The 16,983-nt window shown below is 53.8% G+C and overlaps 1 protein-coding gene and 2 long non-coding RNA genes across 8 annotated transcripts in view; 2 read left to right on the top strand and 1 right to left on the bottom strand.

The window, feature by feature from the left end:
• The window catches only part of LOC135307700 (uncharacterized), a 56,951-nt gene extending 51,192 nt beyond the window's left edge, over positions 1–5,759 (top strand). Inside the window, exons 1-12 of one of the 6 annotated variants that reach the window (XM_064432115.1) lie at positions 1,177–1,306; positions 1,394–1,495; positions 1,656–1,763; positions 2,408–2,470; positions 2,559–2,639; positions 2,739–2,828; positions 3,251–3,367; positions 3,686–3,757; positions 3,846–3,917; positions 4,005–4,106; positions 4,554–4,661; positions 5,318–5,759. In XM_064432115.1, coding sequence (XP_064288185.1) covers positions 1,411–1,495; positions 1,656–1,763; positions 2,408–2,470; positions 2,559–2,639; positions 2,739–2,828; positions 3,251–3,367; positions 3,686–3,757; positions 3,846–3,917; positions 4,005–4,106; positions 4,554–4,661; positions 5,318–5,415 — 996 coding nt within the window. In that variant the 5' untranslated portion in view covers positions 1,177–1,306; positions 1,394–1,410 and the 3' untranslated portion in view covers positions 5,416–5,759. Of the gene's footprint in view, positions 1–1,176; positions 1,307–1,393; positions 1,496–1,655; positions 1,764–2,407; positions 2,471–2,558; positions 2,640–2,726; positions 2,829–3,250; positions 3,368–3,685; positions 3,758–3,845; positions 3,918–4,004; positions 4,107–4,553; positions 4,662–5,317 lie in introns of those variants that run through there. The other 5 variants (XM_064432114.1, XM_064432116.1, XM_064432118.1 and 2 more) reach the window with 5 other exon arrangements.
• Positions 1–16,983, bottom strand: part of LOC135307701 (uncharacterized) — a 152,844-nt gene that overhangs the window by 90,248 nt on the left and 45,613 nt on the right. The gene's annotated exons all lie outside the window — the stretch shown is intronic.
• Positions 73–1,053, top strand: LOC135307747 (uncharacterized). Its single transcript, XR_010368410.1, has 3 exons — positions 73–176; positions 535–606; positions 977–1,053. It is a non-coding gene; the product is annotated as an uncharacterized LOC135307747 (long non-coding RNA).

The raw sequence follows: 16,983 nt of genomic DNA, 5'->3' as shown, positions 1-16,983 counted from the left end.
AGCGGTGCTGACGTTGGGACAGCGGTGTCGGGACAGCGGTGGCAGCAAGAGCTGCGGGACTGGCGGAGGGCAAGGCAGCATGGCCCTTGCTCTGCACCTCCTACTCCTGCTCCTCCTGGCCGTGGCCCTGCCTGCCAGGGCTGCCCAGGCTGCTCCGCTGCAAGCGCGGCGAGCAGGTGAGCCGGCAGCCTGGCTCCCCTTTCCCGGGACAGCGCTCCCTGCTCCCTGGGAAGCGCTGGGGATGGTTTTGCCCGGGGCTTTAGGGAGGGTTTCCTCTGTGGGAGGGAGAGAGACCCCACGGGCCCTGGGCTACTCCAGCCACCCCTCCAGAGATGTTGCAAAGGGCCTGCAAAGAGGTTGGAGAGTGACCAGGAGCCAGCCCAGAGCTCCCCAGGCCCCTGTGCAGCTTTGGCCATGTCCATTCACATCTGGCTCCCACAGCCTTACCCAACACCCCTGCATTGCCCAGTTCCCTGTGGCAGAAGGGGATCCTAGCACACCATGGAAATGGTTCTGATCTCTGCTCCCTTCTAGACTGGAATAGTGACATGGGTTTTCAGGAAGTCCTGATGAAGGATGGTTTGAAGTTCTTTGAGGATGCTGGAGGCAAGTTTTCATTCTGTCTTTCCTGAGTGAATAATCAGGATTAATGCAACAAAAACTCACTTACAAACCATTTCCCTTAACATAATCTTAAGGTTGAAAGAATCTGGAAACCTTGCCCTGCTCCCTTCTGGAGCCCTGAGGGCTCTCACAGGATCACTGTCATTGGGAGGAAGGAGCATTTAGCTTTCAATCTTCCTCCTGTGTGCAATGCCAGTGTGTCCTTCCGTGTGCTCTGTGCAGCCACAGAGAAGAGCAGAGAGGGAAGGGGCCGGGCCGGGCCTAGGGCTGTGCCCCGGGGCTGAGCCTTGTGGGCAGCCTGAGGATCTTCTGCAGTGCCACAGGAGCTCTTCTGTCCTGCCTTTCTTTGCAGCTGAACCTGCTGGTGAAGGCCCCACATCCAGGACTGAGCCTCTGGGAGATGCTGAGGGTAGGTCAAGGCCTTTCCCCTGGGAGAGCTGCCAGCTCAGAGCCCAAAGCTGGGCCAGGGAGGCAGCGCTGCAGGTGCCAGCACAGAACCATGCACGTGTGTGCCCGTGCCCTGCACGATCCCCTCACCGCTGCTGCGGCTCAGTGGTGCCCGTGCAGATCAGCAGAGATGGCAGAAGCTTCTGTGGCTGTTGAGTTACAGGTGTGTCTACAGGGAGGAGATTCATACGTACATTGGTGGTTATTGCCAACAAGACCAGTCTGCATGGCAGGGGTGAGTAGTGTGTCCCTGCTGACCCCACAAGTTGAGCACTGCTTTTGTGGGATGCATTCCTGGGAAATGGAAATATTTTTCTCTAAGTTCCTCCGAAGAGGAAGATGCAAGACACAACAGAGAAGATATCCCTGGAACCATCCAAACAGACGAGGCAAGTGCTGAAGAAAATGCTGCAGGGAGGACAAGGTGGGTGCATTTGCCTCATGCTTCCCCTGGGACTCAGCAGCCGGGGGCTTTGGCTGCACATCTGAACGCATGGTTCCCGGCACAGCAGGATGGGATCCATGGCTCATTCCCAATGAGGAATGTTTCCATCTGATCCAGATGTCTCTTTTGCATTCTCCAGAAATGAAAGGAGAGCCTGCGGAGAAAGAAGCATTTCCTGGAGGAAGCAGTGGTTCCGTGCCAGCATCTGTTGAAGGAGGGGAGGCGATGCCAGGCACAGGCACAGGAGGTAATTGCTGTGCCTCTGGGCCTGAGCCCTGCTGAGGCTTGAGCTGCCCTCTCTGCTGCTTGGCAGTGCGGGCACAGCCTGGACTAGAGCGGCACAGCCCAGGGGAATTATCCCGAGCAGGCTCAGGGCACTGAGCAGTCCTGCTGGGGTCCCTCCATGGGAGACATGTCCTGAAACCTGACAGTGACTGCACGGGGTGCCCACGGTGGGGAAAGGACAGAGGGGGAGAGCAAGGCTCCAGCGTGTCCTGAGAGGGCCTGGCTGTTTGCCCTTGGGATCTGGGAGCTGTCCCAGCAGAAGGAGGACAGGAGGGACAGAGGGAGGGATGGATACCTGTGTCACTGCCTGCTGCAGTTTTCGCCAGGGTTTTAGAGAGGATTTCCTCTGTGTCTGAGGGAGAGAACCCCGGGACCCTGCGCTGCTCCAGCCACCCCTCCCAGGGATGTTGCTGAGGGCAGGGAAAGAGTGTGGAAAGTGACCAGGAGCCAGCCCAGAGCTCCCCAGGCCCCTATGCACCTTTGGCCATGTCTATTCACATCTGGCTCCCACGGCCTTAGCCGACCCCCTGGCAGTGCACAGTTCCCTGTGGCAGAAGGGGATCCCAGCACACCCTGGAAAGTGTTCTCATCTGTGATCCGTTCTAGATGAGGCTGCTTCTCCATCAGCTTGGATGAATAAAGTTTTGAAGCCCTTGGAGCCTCCTGCAGGTATGTTCTCGGTGTGTCACCAAGGAAGAATTGTAGACAAGCGGGCAGGAAGCAGGTGACAGAAGCTTCTCTGGCTGTTGTGTTACAGATGTGTCTACAGGGAGGACTTCTCCAGCTTCTCCAGCTCCTACTTTGGATGCTATACGCAAGCCCAGCTCCCATCACAGTGGTGAGTAGTGTGTCCCTGCTGACCTCAAAGGCTGAGCCTTGCTTTTGTAGGATCCATTCCTGGGAAATGGAAATATTTTTCTCTAAGTTACTCCAACAGGGAAAGTCCAAGATACAACAGATAAGATGTCCCTGGAACCATCCAAACAGATGAGGAAAGAGCTGAAGGAACCCCTGCAGACAAGAGAAGGTGGGTGCATTTCCCTCATGCTTCCCCTGGGACTCAGCAGCCGGGGTCTTTGGCTGCACATCTGGACACCCCATGCCCGGCACAGCAGGAAGGGATCCCTGGCAGCCTCGCTGCCCCGCTGCTGCTTTCACACCCTGCAGGGCTGTTTCCCAGCCTGGCCTGGCTGCAGCTTCTGCCCAGCCTCTGCCGGAAGGCATCAGCTGACAGGCAGCCCAAACTGTAACACACCCTGAGATCCCCCACTATATCCAGCCCTGCAGATTAGGAAAAGGGTGGCTGTTTGGAGGTGGAAGTGCTCACATCACGCTACTGTAATCTGGCCATTTTCCTGCTCCATAAATTTCACAAATATTACCTCTGATGCCACTGCCCAAGTGGGGAACAGCTCCATCTGATGCAGCTGTCTCCCTTCCTTTGTCAAGAGATGGACATAGTGCTTCAGTGGAAGGTGGCATTTCTTAAAGGAAGCACTCCATCTTCGGTGCCGGCCCCTGCTGCAGGAAAGCAGGCAAAGCCAGACACGGGCACAGGCACAGCAGGTAATTGCTGTGCCGGGCTCAGCCCTGGCCGGGGCTGTGTGGCAGCAGCTCTTCCCCCAGGGCCTGCCCTTGCCCAGCCCGGCAGCAGCCAAAGCTGGAGGCGCCTCGGCTTCCAGGCCTCTGGAGCTGGTTCAGAGCCCCGGGGAAACGGGACGGGTGCAGCAACGTCCCTGGTGCTGCAGCTGCTGCAGAGCTGGCCCTGAGTGCCCAGAGGCCCAAGGCACAGGAGCAGCCCCGAGCGGGAGCCCTGCTGCCAGCCAGGGCCAGAGCCAGCCCTGGCACACAATGGAAACAGTTCTCATCTTGGTTTGCTTCCAGACTGGGAGGCTGGGAAGGATTCTCCATTAGCCTGGCGCTCTGAAGTTGTGAAGCCCTCCGAGCATTCTGCAGGTATGTTCTCACTGTCCCACCAAGGCGTAATGTTTGACTGACTGGTCAGGACCAGATGACAGAAGCTTCTGTGGCTGTTGTGTTACAGATATATCTGGAGCAACGACTGCACCAACTCCTACCTTGGATGCTGCACAAAAGCCCAGATCCCATCACAGGAGTGAGTAGTGTGTCCCTGCTGACCCCTCAGGCTGAGCCCTGCTTTTGTTGTGTCCATTGCTGGGAAATGGAACTACTTTCTCTTAAGGTCCTCTGACAGGAGAGACCAAAGACATGGCAGGCAAGAAATTCCAGGACCCATTAGAAATCATGTGGCAAATGCTGAAGGAATGTCTGCAGAGAAGGCAAGGTGGGTGCATTTCCCTCATCCTTCCCCTGGGACTCAGCAGCCAGGGGCTTTGGCTGCACATCTGGACACGCCGTGCCCGGCACAGCGGGAAGGGATCCATGGCAGCCTCGCTGCCCCGCTGCTGCTTTCACGCCCTGCAGGGCTGTTTCCCAGCCTGGCCTGGCTGCAGCTTCTGCCCAGCCTCTGCCGGAAGGCATTTGGCATCAGCTGACTGGCAGCCCCAGTTGCACCACAGTCCATGCCCTCCCTCAGATCCCCTGCAATTTCCTGGTGTCCAGGCAGATCAGATGTTGGGGCTGTTTGGGGAAGGAAGCAGCCTTGGGTTGTCCCAAAATCCTGGGTGTTTTCTGATCCTTATCCATTCCTTTCATAAGTGATGCCTCAACTTCCCCATTCCCAGTCAGGAATGTTTCCATCTTATCCAGCTGTCTCTTTTCCATTTTCCAGAAATGAACGGAGAGCCTGTGCAGAAGGAAGCATTTCCCGGAGGAAGCAGTGGTTGCATGCCAGCCTCTGCTACAGGAAGGGAGGCCATGCCAGGCACAGGCACAGGAGGTAATTGCTGTGCCTCTGGGCCTGAGCCCTGCTGAGGCTTGAGCTGCCCTCTCTGCTGCTTGGCAGTGCGGGCACAGCCTGGACTAGAGCAGCACAGCCCAGGGGAATTATCCCGAGCAGGCTCAAGGCACTCGGGTCCTGAGCAGTCCTGCTGGGGTCCCTCCATGGGAGACATGTCCTGAAACCTGGCAGTGACTGCACAGGGTGCCCACGATGGGGAAAGGACAGAGGGGGAGAGCAAGGCTCCAGTGTGTCCTGAGAGGGCCTGGCTGATTGCCCTTGGGATGTGGGAGCTGTCCCAGCAGAAGGAGTGCAGGAGGGACTGTAGGAGGGAGGGATGGATAGCTGTGTCACTGCCTGCTGCAGTTTTCCCCAGGGCTTTAGGGAGGGTATTCTGTGAGTTTGAGGGAGAGAGCCCCAGGGCCCTGGGCTACTCCAGCCACCCCTCCCAGGGGTGTTGCTGAGGGCAGGGAAAGAGTGTGGAGAGTGATCAGGAGCCAGCCCAGAGCTCCCCAGGCCCCTGGGCAGCTTTGGCCATGTCCATTCGCATCTGGGTCCCATAGCCTTACCCGACCCCCTTGCAGTGCCCTTTTCCCTGTAGCATTCGGGCATCCCAGCATGCCACAGATACGGTTCTGATCTCTGCTCCCTTTTAGACTGGAATCGTGACATGGGTTTTCAGGAAGTCCTGATGAAGGATGGTTTGAAGTTCCTGGAGGATGCTGGAGGCAAGTTTTCATTCTGCCCTTCCTGAGTGAATAATCAGGATCAATGCAACAAAAGCTCATTTATAAACCATTTCCCTTAACATTATGTAAAGGCTGAAGGATTCTGAGAATCTTTCCCTTCTCCCTTCTGGATCCCTGAGGGATCCCTCAGGATCACTGTCAGTGGGACGAAGGAGCATTGATCTTTCAGTCCTCCTCCCGTGTGCAATGCCAGTGTGTCCTTCCGTGTGCTCTGTGCAGTCAAAGAGAAGAACAGAGGGGGAAGGGGCCGGGCCTAGGGCTGTGCCCCGGGGCTGAGCCTTGTGGGCAGCCTGAGGATCTTCTGCAGTGCCACAGGAGCTCTTCTGTCCTGCCTTTCTTTGCAGCTGAACCTGCCGGTGAAGGCCCCACATCCAGGACTGAGGCTCTGGGAGATGCTGAGGGTAGGTCAAGGCCTTTCCCCTGGGAGAGCTGCCAGCTCAGAGCCCAAAGCTGGGCCAGGGAGGCAGCGCTGCAGGTGCCAGCACAGAACCATGCACGTGTGTGCCCGCGCCCAGCACGATCCCCTCACCGCTGCTGCGGCTCAGTGGTGCCCGTGCAGATCAGCAGAGATGGCAGAAGCTTCTGTGGCTGTTGAGTTACAGGTGTGTCTGCAGGGAGGACTTCTCCAGCTCCAGGGCTGGATGCTTGGCCCCAACCCAGCTCCCATGGCAGGGGTGAGTAGTGGGTCCCTGCTGACCCCACAGGCTGAGCCCTGCTTTTGCGGGACCCATTCCTGGGAAATGGAACTACTTTCTCTTAAGGTCCTCCAAAAGGGAAGACCCAAGATACTGCAGCCAAAATGTCTCATGAGGCAGATGAATTCCTGAGAGAAACACAGAAGGAAGCACCCGGGGGAGAAGGTGGGTGCATTTCCCTCATGCTTCCCCTGGGACTCAGCAGCCGGGGGCTTTGGCTGCACATCTGGACACGCCGTGCCCAGCACAGCGGGAAGGGATCCATGACAGCCTCGCTGCCCCGCTGCTGCTTTCACACCCTGCAGGGCTGTTTCCCATTCTGGCCTGGCTGCAATTCCTCCCCAGCCTCTGCAGGATGGAATTTGGCATTAGCTCATAGGGTGCCCCAACTGTACTGTGGGCCTGAGATCCCCTGCCATTTCCCAGTCTCTGAGAAGATCAGGCGGTGTAGCTGTTTGCTCATGGGAGTGCACTGGCCTAGCCCAAATTACCTGGGCTTTTTCCTGGTCTTTATCTGTGACTTTGACAAGCATGTCCTGATGAAGATGCCACTTCCCCAGTGGGGAATGTTTCCATTTGATCCAGTTGTCCCTTTTTTCCTTTTTCAAGTGATGGACCAAAAGGCTCTGCAGGAGGAGGAACACTCAGGGAGAAGCAGTGGCTCACTGGCAGCGCTAGCTGCAGGAAGGAAGGCGATGCCAGACATGGGCACAGGCACAGCAGGTAATTGCTGTGCCGGGCTCAGCCCTGGCCGGGGCTGTGTGGCAGCAGCTCTTCCCCCAGGGCCTGCCCTTGCCCGGCCCGGCAGCAGCCAAAGCTGGAGGCGCCTCGGCTTCCAGGCCTCTGGAGCTGGTTCAGAGCCCCAGGGAAACGGGACTGGTGCAGCAACGTCCCTGGCGCTGCAGCTGCTGCGGAGCTGGCCCTGAGTGCCCAGAGGCCCAAGGCACAGGAGCAGCCCCGAGCGGGAGCCCTGCCGCCAGCCCAGGGCCAGAGCCAGCCCTGGCTCCTGACTGGGCAGGGGCTGCGCTGGGTCCTGACAGGGCCTGAGCCTGTCCCCTGGGGCTGGGGGAGCTGTGACGGGGCAGGGAGGGCCAGGGGTGGCAGTGGCTGCTCAGGGATGGCTTTGGCCCCTGTCCCTGGCAGCAGCCACTGCCCAAGCAGCTGCGCTGCCCCCGGGCTCTCCTCCCGGCCTGCTGGGCTTTGTTGGCTGGCACAGCCTGTGCCAAGGGCCGGCAAGGTGCCTGCAGGCCCCAGCTCTGGGGGAAACAGAGAACGTCCTGCCCGTATCCACCGTGCTGCCAGCTCAGCAGTGCAGCACAGCACGGGCTCACGCTTCCCATTGCTCCTACAGATGCAGCTGGCACCATAAGACCTGTTCGCAATGCCCAGGATGGCCTCGGAAGTGGTTTCTGTCAGGGAACAGGCTGCTGGCTAGGGTTTCTGGCAGGCGTGCTTTATTTGGAGCTTGTCTTCATATTGTGCTGCATTGGAATCTGGTATTCTTGGAAGAGAAAACAGTGAGTGTTTTGTGCTCTCCCCCTCCAACAGCTTCTTTTGAAAGTCTAACGTGGACAGGGAACATTCCCATTGAGGCTGCAGTGGAGTTGTGGCCTGTCCATGATAGTCCAAATAACTCTCCTGAGGGTTCTGCTGCTGCCCAATGCTTCCATTGGCCTCTCAATTGCTGGGCCTTGTCCTGGGGGCCCCGCTGGGGCTGCAGCCAGAGCTGGCTCCCACTGAGGCTGCCTGGCCAAGAGCAGCCCCAGGGGCACGGGGCAGAGGCAGAGGGAGGTGGGGAGGAGAAAGAGCAGGGCCGAGGTTGCCCTTGAAAGGCAGAGGCGCTGTGGGGCCCGCTCCTGGCCAGGGACCCTGCCCAGAGCCGTGCCCTGCTGGCCGGGGCCTTGAGGGGCAGCTGTCCAGCTGGGCCCAGCTGTGCCAGCAGCTCCAGCCATGCTGGGGAGCCTTGCCAGTTATGGGCCCTGCTGTGCAGGCGGCTCCCTGTGTGCCACTGGCAGCTGGGGCCTCAGCCACCACCTCTATTCAGAGGTGCTCGTGTGTATCTTCAGAAGACAAACCTAAAAACAGAGGCAATGACAACCTGGTAGTTTATCCCAGCTCTTCCCTTCTGCCCCTATCTGCCCTGCCGTGGCTGCATCCCCGCCATGCGGCCGTCCCAAAACCCACCCCTCCTCAACGAGACCCTCTGCCCCTGAGCCCCCTGGTCCTGTTCCCCAGCCAGGACTGAAGGTGGGCAGCCCTTGCCTGGCAGGGCAGGGCTTGTCCCACATTTTATGTTTAAATAAAGAATTAGAGTTTTCACAGCTATGTCCGGTTGGTAGCACCAACAAAGCCCACCTGGCACCAGCACTGACTGAGCTCCATGCCCAGGAGCAGCCGTGGATGCCCACGGTGTGGGCAGGCAGGAGCCAGGCAGGGGCTGCTGTGCCCAGCGGCGGGGCCCCGAGGGGATGGGGGAGCCCGTGCTGAGCGTCCCTGGGCTGAGGGCACATTTCCTTCTGTGGGATCATCTGGGCCTGGACCTGAAGAGGCTCAAAGGGATATTTTGGGGTCCCTGCTGAGGGGTGCAGGGATCCCTCATGAGGCACAAAGGAGTATTGATGGCCTCTCCTAAGGTGTGCAGGGATCCCTCATGCGTTGGGCAGCAGGGTTAAATTTGAGAGGGTTTTTACTCTTCTCAGCACAGCACAGGGACACTTGGCCGAGGTTTTGCCAAGCTGGGAGAAAGCCTCTTGCAAAGGCTTGGGCCCAGCCTGTGGGCACAGCGGGCGGGCGCAGCCCATCCCCTGGGCCAGTCCGGGCTGCTCAGGCCGGGCCGGGCCGGGCCAGGCTCGGGCCCCGGCAGGGAAGGGCCGCGGCCCTGGGCTCTGCTGAGGCTGCTGAGCTCCGGCCTGCCCTGTGCTGCAGCCCAACACATTGACAGCCATGGCCGTGCCCTGGGCCACCGTAGGCACCCGGGGCTAAAGCTGAGGCCGCGCCTTCTCCCACTGAAGGGAGGCTGGCTCTGTTCCCTCGCAGGGCACAGCTTAGCTCCCAGCACCTTTGGGAACCTGCCTGCCGGGGAACTGCTGAGGGGCAGAGTGTTCCAACCCTTCTCACTGGGAATTGTGTCTGGTGGTGTGGGGATTTTAAAATTTTTTTCCCTCTGAATTTGTGTCCTGCCAGAGGGTTAAGTTTGCTTGCTCTCAGTAGGGCGCTTTTCTTCTTGGCAGTCAGTGGGGCTTCAATGCAGCCAGGGTTGAAGGAGGATCTCTGGCTGCTTGGGCTGTGGTTGTGGGACACCTTGGCTTCATCCTTCCTTTGGCTGTGATTTGCACGGGTGCTTGTGCAGGCATTTTATGGCAAGTGGCTTCAGTTTGTTCCTCTTGGTACCAAAAACCGAGAATAAACCTCTTTAACACCACTGTAGTATTAAGAGGCAGGCCTTACTTTCTTGACTTGCTGGATGCACAGGCCAATGGCATCACAGGGCCTTCTTGGTGGGGTCTTCAGATACCCTGGTGGTCACTGAAGAAGGAAGCTGATTTTTCTGGGAAAAAGACAGTTTCCCATGTGTGGAAAAGAATAACCTCTCACTTCCCCATCCTTTTCTATACAAAGTTATACAGGCAAGTGCATTCATATATCTCTATTTTCCTTGTCAATCTATCTATCTATCTATCTATCTATCTATCTATCTATCTATCATCTATCATATTAATCTATTGTGGTGTTGCATTTCATTCAAATGGTATGCTCTATCTTGAAAATGTACCCCTCAAAAATATATGATTTATTCCAAGCTGTGTTCCTCCCCTGAAGTCCCATGAATCTGCAATCCCATTGGCCCAAATCTTATTTCGTGCCCACTTTGAATTTCCCTCTTAAGCTGTGCGAGGAAGACCAGATTCTCTCATGGCCCATCTCTCCTCTAGGCTCGCCCTCTCTCCCCCTTCCTTTTGCCTTTCCCCCTTCTCCCTCTGAAACCATGTTACACCCGGGGCTGGGGCCCCCAATAAACCCTCATCTAATCAGCACCCTCAGAAGCCGTGTGGAGTCTCCTTGCGTGCCTGCTGCTGCCAGCGAACTCACAGCCCAGGGGGCCCTCCGGGGACTCCCCGGGGAACCCCCCCCCCCCCCCCCCCCCCCGCCCAAACAAACTGCTACAATCTATGAAATGTTTCTGTGATTTCCTTCTTGCTAGACATATGCAGGCTTGTTTAGATTGACTGTGAACCAAAATCCTGCAAAGCTGGAAAATGACTGGTGGCCATCACTCTGACATGCTTAAAAGCCATTTTTCATTCTAATTTTTTCATCTATGGTGGCTGGTAAATACCTGTCTTCCTTAAGCTATGTGCTGGCAATACTGGAGGTAGAAAATAACATAATGCTGCATAGTTTAGATACTTGATAGTTTCCTTGTGAAATTTTATGGCAGTATCTCCTGCCCCAAAACTAAAGCAGCAGGTCAGCTACTGAGCACAACTTACTGCATAGCTGCAGCTCATGTTTCTACAGTGGAAGTGGCTTTTTGTTCTTCTGCATGGGTATGAAACACTACCAATTGAAAGGCCGTTTACAGAGCAAAGAGCCTTGTTAACTGTTGCCTGGACTTTGGGAAGGTGGTAGCTGTTAGATCAATACCCAGTAAACTGCCGAAATTAATTTTTGTGACTACTCTCTTGTGATTTTGGCCTGGCTTCTTTAGGAGGTTCAATTTTCATTAGAAATGGCACAGTGGAGCCAGTGCTGCCTCAGGACAGGTGGAGCTGGGACAAATGGCTCATTGATTTTGATCTCAACAAAAAGCCACCTGAGCTCCTCATGACAGCAACCCCACGGACTGGAAATGGATCCATTAAAACTAACTCTTCACAGAGCTTTTAACTCGAAGCTCTGACACATGGAGCTTGCTCAGTTCTGCCATGGAGGAAGGGAGTTTGAAGACAAAGAGGTTTAGCAAGGAGATCCATGTACAACAAAAGTGCTTCTATTTTAGCAAATGAAGTATCTTAGATGTGAAACTTCATCCGTACTCCAGTCTTATCCTTCCATTTACCCAAATTCTCTGTCTTAAATCCTTTGTCAGTAGGAAAATATGACAGGGAAGTGTAGATCCTCCTTTCCTTCTTGAGCTGGGCAGCTTGTAACCTTGTCTTCTCCGACAAACAGGAGCAGACAAATGGGAATTTTGTCATGAAACCATACTTGGGAAAGTTTGCCCTGTGTTTGTTTTTGTCCCAAAGTAACTGAGATTCATCGGAGTATTTACAAGCCCTAAAGGATGGATTTATTTTGCTTGCTAGAATTTTGATTTTTTTAGACCTTTTCTGCTGCAGAAGAGCCTGGCACTTGCAGAACTCTTACCCCATGCACTTCTCCAGTGCTTCTTGCAGAGAATCATGTGTTGTGAATGAAACTTTCACAGTTGACTTCTGCCTCCTTTCCTGCCACTGTTTTGTTCTTTTCCCATTTATAAGGACACAGGTGAACTAGAAATGTTGTGGTCAGATGTGCTCTGTGGCTGCTCTGTGCTCAGAGGAGCTCTCCTGGATGTACAGCTTAGCATCTCCCTCTTTAAAGGGCTGCCCGGCTTCCTCCTGTCCCATCTCGTGGGTCCATCTTTTCATTCCCTTTTAATTTAAAATACTTCCACAATTTAATATTAAATGCTAGGTAAAAAAATCCAGTGGCACTCCCAGATAGAAAAAAAATATGTTGTGTGTAACCCAGAGGAGGAATTCTGCTGGCAAAGTGATGGCTTTCCACTGAAGTGGATCAAACAGGTGCTCAGTTGGATGCTGGTGCTGAAGTACTTTTCTTGTGGCTTGAGTGTCTCATGGCAACAGCCTGAGATTTTTATAGCAGAAAGAAGGGATTTCCTGCTAATTTTCCTCTGAGAACTGTCACCTGTACAATCTTTTCCAGCCTCATGTAGTCTGACCTGTAACTGCTCCAAAGCCTGGTTAATTTTTTTAATGCTTTTGAAATTTTTGGTCCCATTTGCAGAGAACAGGAGGGTGCTGGCTATTTTTTTTCAGGTGCAGTGTATTTTTACTGGGGGCGGGACTGGGTTTAGTTTTACCTTCCCAGCATCAGCTGCACTGATGCTGGGAAGTTACTCTCTCTTATTCCAGTTACTCTCCAGGCTGGTACGTGCAACCCCAGTGGCAGCAGTGGTAGATTGAACTGTGCCTGGCCTGGGTTGGGAGGGGAATAATCCTACTGCATCCATGATTTTCCCTCCTGGGCACCTGCAGCAGGCAGAGCTGTGCCCTCCCACTGAGGCTGCCTCAGCCAGGAATGCTTGCAAAATCCCCGTGCTCCTTTTGCACAGTTCTGTTTTTTCCCTGGCAGAAGCAGGGCTGGTATCTCCAGACCAGGGGACATGGTGACACTGGGTGTTGCCATGGAACGTGGTGACGCTGGGTGTTGCCATGGGACAGGTGAGTCCTTGAAGGCACACACTTGTCCCACTGAGCTTGGGGCCCCTATTTGGAGATCAGCTGCAGACGACTGGAAACAAGAATGTGGCATCTCCCAGTTCAAACAAACAAACCAGAAAACTTTATTTTGAGGGATGAGGGGGCCAAACAACAGGGGTGGGTGCTCGTCTGGTCCTGCCCTGGTTTTCAGGCCGACTGTAGGGCTTTTTATCTCGCAGCTGCCGCCGCAAGACGTGCCTCACACGAATTGGCCCGGATTGGGAGCGGGGCAAGATCCAGGGGGGTATGTATGGGGCTGTTTGTTTCCTGGATGACTGAGATTCCTGGGACAGCCTCAATGCCACCTGGCTGGTGGTACCAGCACTCTGGGCTGGACCATCCTCCAACCTGCGTCGCTTTGCCAGTGGGCTCTTGGGTGCCTGAGGATACGTGTCTCCCCGTGGGTGGCCTCGCTTCAGGCCCTGCTTTCGGCAGGGCAAGCTGCTGCTGGTGACCAGCCCCACGGCCTGGGACCACCCTGACACCTCCTGAGGGGTTGGACCATCCTCCAACCTGCGGCGCTTTGCCAGTGGGCTCTTGGGTGCCTGAGGATCCGTGTCTCCCCGTGGGTGGCCTCGCTTCAGGCCCTGCTTTCGGCAGGGCAAGCTGCTGCTGGTGACCAGCCCCACGGCCTGGGACCACCCTGACACCTCCTGAGGGGCTGGACCATCCTCCAACCTGCGGCGCTTTGCCAGTGGGCTCTTGGGTGCCTGAGGCTCCGTGTCTCCCCGTGGGTGGCCTCGCTTCAGGCCCTGCTTTCGGCAGGGCAAGCTGCTGCTGCTGCTGGTGACCAGCCCCACTGCCTGGGACTGCCCTGACACCGCCTGAGGGGCGGTGCTGGGGCTGCTGGTCTCAGCACGCAGCAGTGGCACGCGGTTGAGCCGGATGCGTTTTCCTTTCTGGCTGCCCGAGTCTTGTGCTTGCTGTCTCCATGAACGGCGACGAGCCTGGTCCGGCCTGGCATGTCCGGAGAGGCAGCTGCCGCTCTCTGCGTCTGCCTCTGCCCGGTGACACGGTGTGCATTGGGGAGAGAGAGAGAGGGCAGGGGGAGTGAGCACCTTGTAGAGCTCAGGAAATGTCCCTGCAGCATTGTCCCCAAGGCCCTGCTGGCTGGCTAAAGGGCAGGGGAAGTGCCGGTGCCCACAGCCCAGCCTGGCTCCTCTGGCCCATGAGAGGAGGGCCTCTACTCTGGGGTGATTCTGTGGATCTCCTGTTTCCCCTTTCTGCTGCTCTTGGCCGCTCCCCCTCTGCCATCTGTGGGGAGGGAGACTTGGCTCTCACCTCGCTCCTTGCCAGGGGGACGCTTCTTAGCAGCGTTCTGCTGCACCATTGTGGGTACGGAGGAATGTCTGGACGGTCTGTGCCACAGCACTGCCGGCCTTTCTCCTCCTGACAAAGCCTTCCAATCCTTCCTTGAGTGAAGAGAGATGTCTCAGAGACACCAAAACTCGCTCAGCAGCCTTGGGCAAGCTCCCTCTCGGGATCCTGTCCTCAGCTCTGAGTGCAATGTTGATGTACAGCAACGGTTATACCTCAGGCCTCCCTGGAGATGTGCCCGTGACCTCACAATCGGTGAGTTCTGCGTGCCCCACTCCCCTCACTTGGGGACGGTGTCCTTGTGGGTGCTGTTAAATAAAAATTAAAACTGGCCAAGGGTCAGAATGTATTTCTGAATTTCTGTTTTTCTGCTTGAACTTGGACTAAACAATGCTTCTTTTTTGCCCCCACAATTTCCCACAAAGTGAAGGTGGAGAAATTACTAACTTTTACCAAGATTTGGAAGTGGCTGTAGTAACAGAGATCATATAAAAAGCTAGAGACACAGAAAGCTAGTATATAAAATCAGCTGAATAGCAAGAGGGAATTGGCATACATCTAGTCTCTTCTCAGGGCTCTTTCTGAATGCTGACTTTGAACGTCACTTGCTTTGTCATAATTCATGGGTAAAGAAAAAGAATATCTGTTTGAAATTGGAAAAGGACAGAACTTGTTCTTTGTTTTTTTGTTTTTTTTTTTTTTTTTTTTGTGGGTTTTTTTTGTTTTTTAATGTGGGCCACCAAAAGACACTAGAAAATAAAATTCTCGAACTATTTCCAGCTGAAGCAAAGTTCTGAATCAGTTAAATAAATACCCTGTAACCTATTTGCAGAAGTTCCTCTAGCATCCAAGCTGTGTAGTAATCTCCTCAGATTCTCATGTAGATTTCACAAAAATTGTATTGACAACATTCTCCCCAGACAGCCTTTGACAAGATCAAAAAAAGTTGACAGGCAGCAGATTCAAAACAAACTGAATCAGATATTTCTCCACACAGTGAGAAATTTAATCTCTGCAGCTTATAGTTAGAAGATGATATGGATTCCAGGAGTTTACATGGCTTCAATAATGCAACTGTGAAAGAAACTCTCTCTGAGCTATTAAAATCTGACTTCAGAACTGATTCCACCTGGTTTATGTGTGGTCTTGGAGAAGATGTAAGAATTCCTTCTTGAGCACTCAATGGAGGATTCTTTGTTATAGGAGTCTTTCCTATTTTTAGGCTGTGCTTTAAGAGGTATAAATTAGAAATCTGCATTATTTACTGCCCTGTACTGTCAGCAGACTTGGTAGGAATTAATGCCAAGACAGCATGCTCTCTCAAGCTCCATGGAGCAATTTTCTTTTTGTTTTGAGACCAGTAACAGTTGTTTGGCCTCTCCGTGTTGGGTCTCTGGAAGATCACTACCAAGTTTTGGTAGTGGTGGTAAACCAGGGGCTTCCAGAAGCTCCTCTGCCATGAAATTTGTTGCAGGTGACCTACACAGAGTAGTTAAAGGCATATTTCCTTAATTCTTCACAGGTCCAGTGTTCGCTAAGTGATATTTATATAAACATTAAGAATTAAAAAAAAAAACCCCAAATGGTGCGGAACAAATATTTATGCTATCAGATGAAATCTTGGACTTCCCAGATTGAAGGAATTTACAAGCGCTGAGTATTAAAAAGCAAGATTAGAAGAACACTGGGTGTTGGTGTGTTTCCTATAAAACAATTACATTCCTAAAATAGGTATATTCTCTGTCTTGTTCACACTTCTCTTGTTGCTGTTGAAGGACACAGAGATTTGCTTTAGCACCTGACATTGCTTTTCACGCATGGCTTGCAGCCCCAGCTAGCTGAACAAACCAGCCTGCTGTCCAAGAATTTTGCTTACTCCTCATTTCCCTCTTCAAATTGAATTAGATCCAAAGAGTGCTAGGCTTGGAAACAAAAACAGCAACTTGTTTTGAGAAGGAGTAGAACATTTGGCCCCTCTCTGCCTTGTCCTGTGTCCAGGTTTCCCCTCAGCCAGGGCTGGCAGTGAAACCATCGGTGGCCGTCCTCAGGCAGCCCTTTGGCTGGCACTGTCCTGCTGGTCATGGCACACAGGTTTTTTTTGTGCCACCTGCACGCGTGCTGCGGGAGCTGCCTCTCCTGGGGCTCAGCCTTGGATAGCTGCCTTGCAAGGAGACTTTAGATTTCCTCTCCCAACCAACTGCATTTGCCTCCGGCTGTGAGGTTTGGGGATTAGTTCTTGCTGAGTTCAAGGGAGGTGGAGTGGAAAATGGAGGCACTTTTGTGCCTCTCCATATTTTATGTTGGTTGGGGTCTTGCCTAGAACTTGATTTAGGCTAGATTCCTAGGTTTCCTCTAATTTATATGAAACAGTATGTTTTTCCAAGTGGTTATCAGTGAGGCACGAGCCACTGCACTCCTGAGCATTTGCAGATTCCTGGGATGCCGCTGCATCCTGAAACTGAGTCTGCATTGAGGCTGGGAAGTAGAAGGGACATACATAGCACCTGTCTGTGCTGCTTACATATATTTTCATAGCTATTGGTGTTCCTTGATAGGCCTTCATTCTGATTTTGAGTATCATGTGTTGTGAATGAAACTTTCACCGTTGACTTCTGCCTCCTTTCCTGCCACTGTTTTGTTCTTTTCCCATTTATAAGGACACAGGTGAACTAGAAATGTTGTGGTCAGGTGTGCTCTGTGGCTGCTCTGTGCTCAGAGGAGCTCTCCTGGATGTACAGCTTAGCATCTCCCTCTTTAAAGGGCTGCCCGGCTTCCTCCTGTCCCATCTCGTGGGTCCATCTTTTCATTCCCTTTTAATTTAAAATACTTCCACAATTTAATATTAAATGCTAGGTAAAAAAATCCAGTGGCACTCCCAGATAGAAAAAAATATGTTGTGTGTAACCCAGAGGAGGAATTCTGCTGGCAAAGTGATGGCTTTCCACTGAAGTGGATCAAACAGGTGCTCAGTTGGATGCTGGTGCTGAAGTACTTTTCTTGTGGCTTGAGTGTCTCATGGCAACAGCCTGAGATTTTAATAGCAGAAAGAAGGGATTTCCTGCTAATTTTCCTCTGA

Source organism: Passer domesticus, chromosome 9 (assembly GCF_036417665.1).
Source record: "Passer domesticus isolate bPasDom1 chromosome 9, bPasDom1.hap1, whole genome shotgun sequence".
Taxonomy (NCBI): Eukaryota; Metazoa; Chordata; class Aves; order Passeriformes; family Passeridae; genus Passer; species Passer domesticus.
The sequence above is the reverse complement of the archived record's forward strand: the minus strand, read 5'-3'. Positions and strand labels throughout refer to the sequence as shown.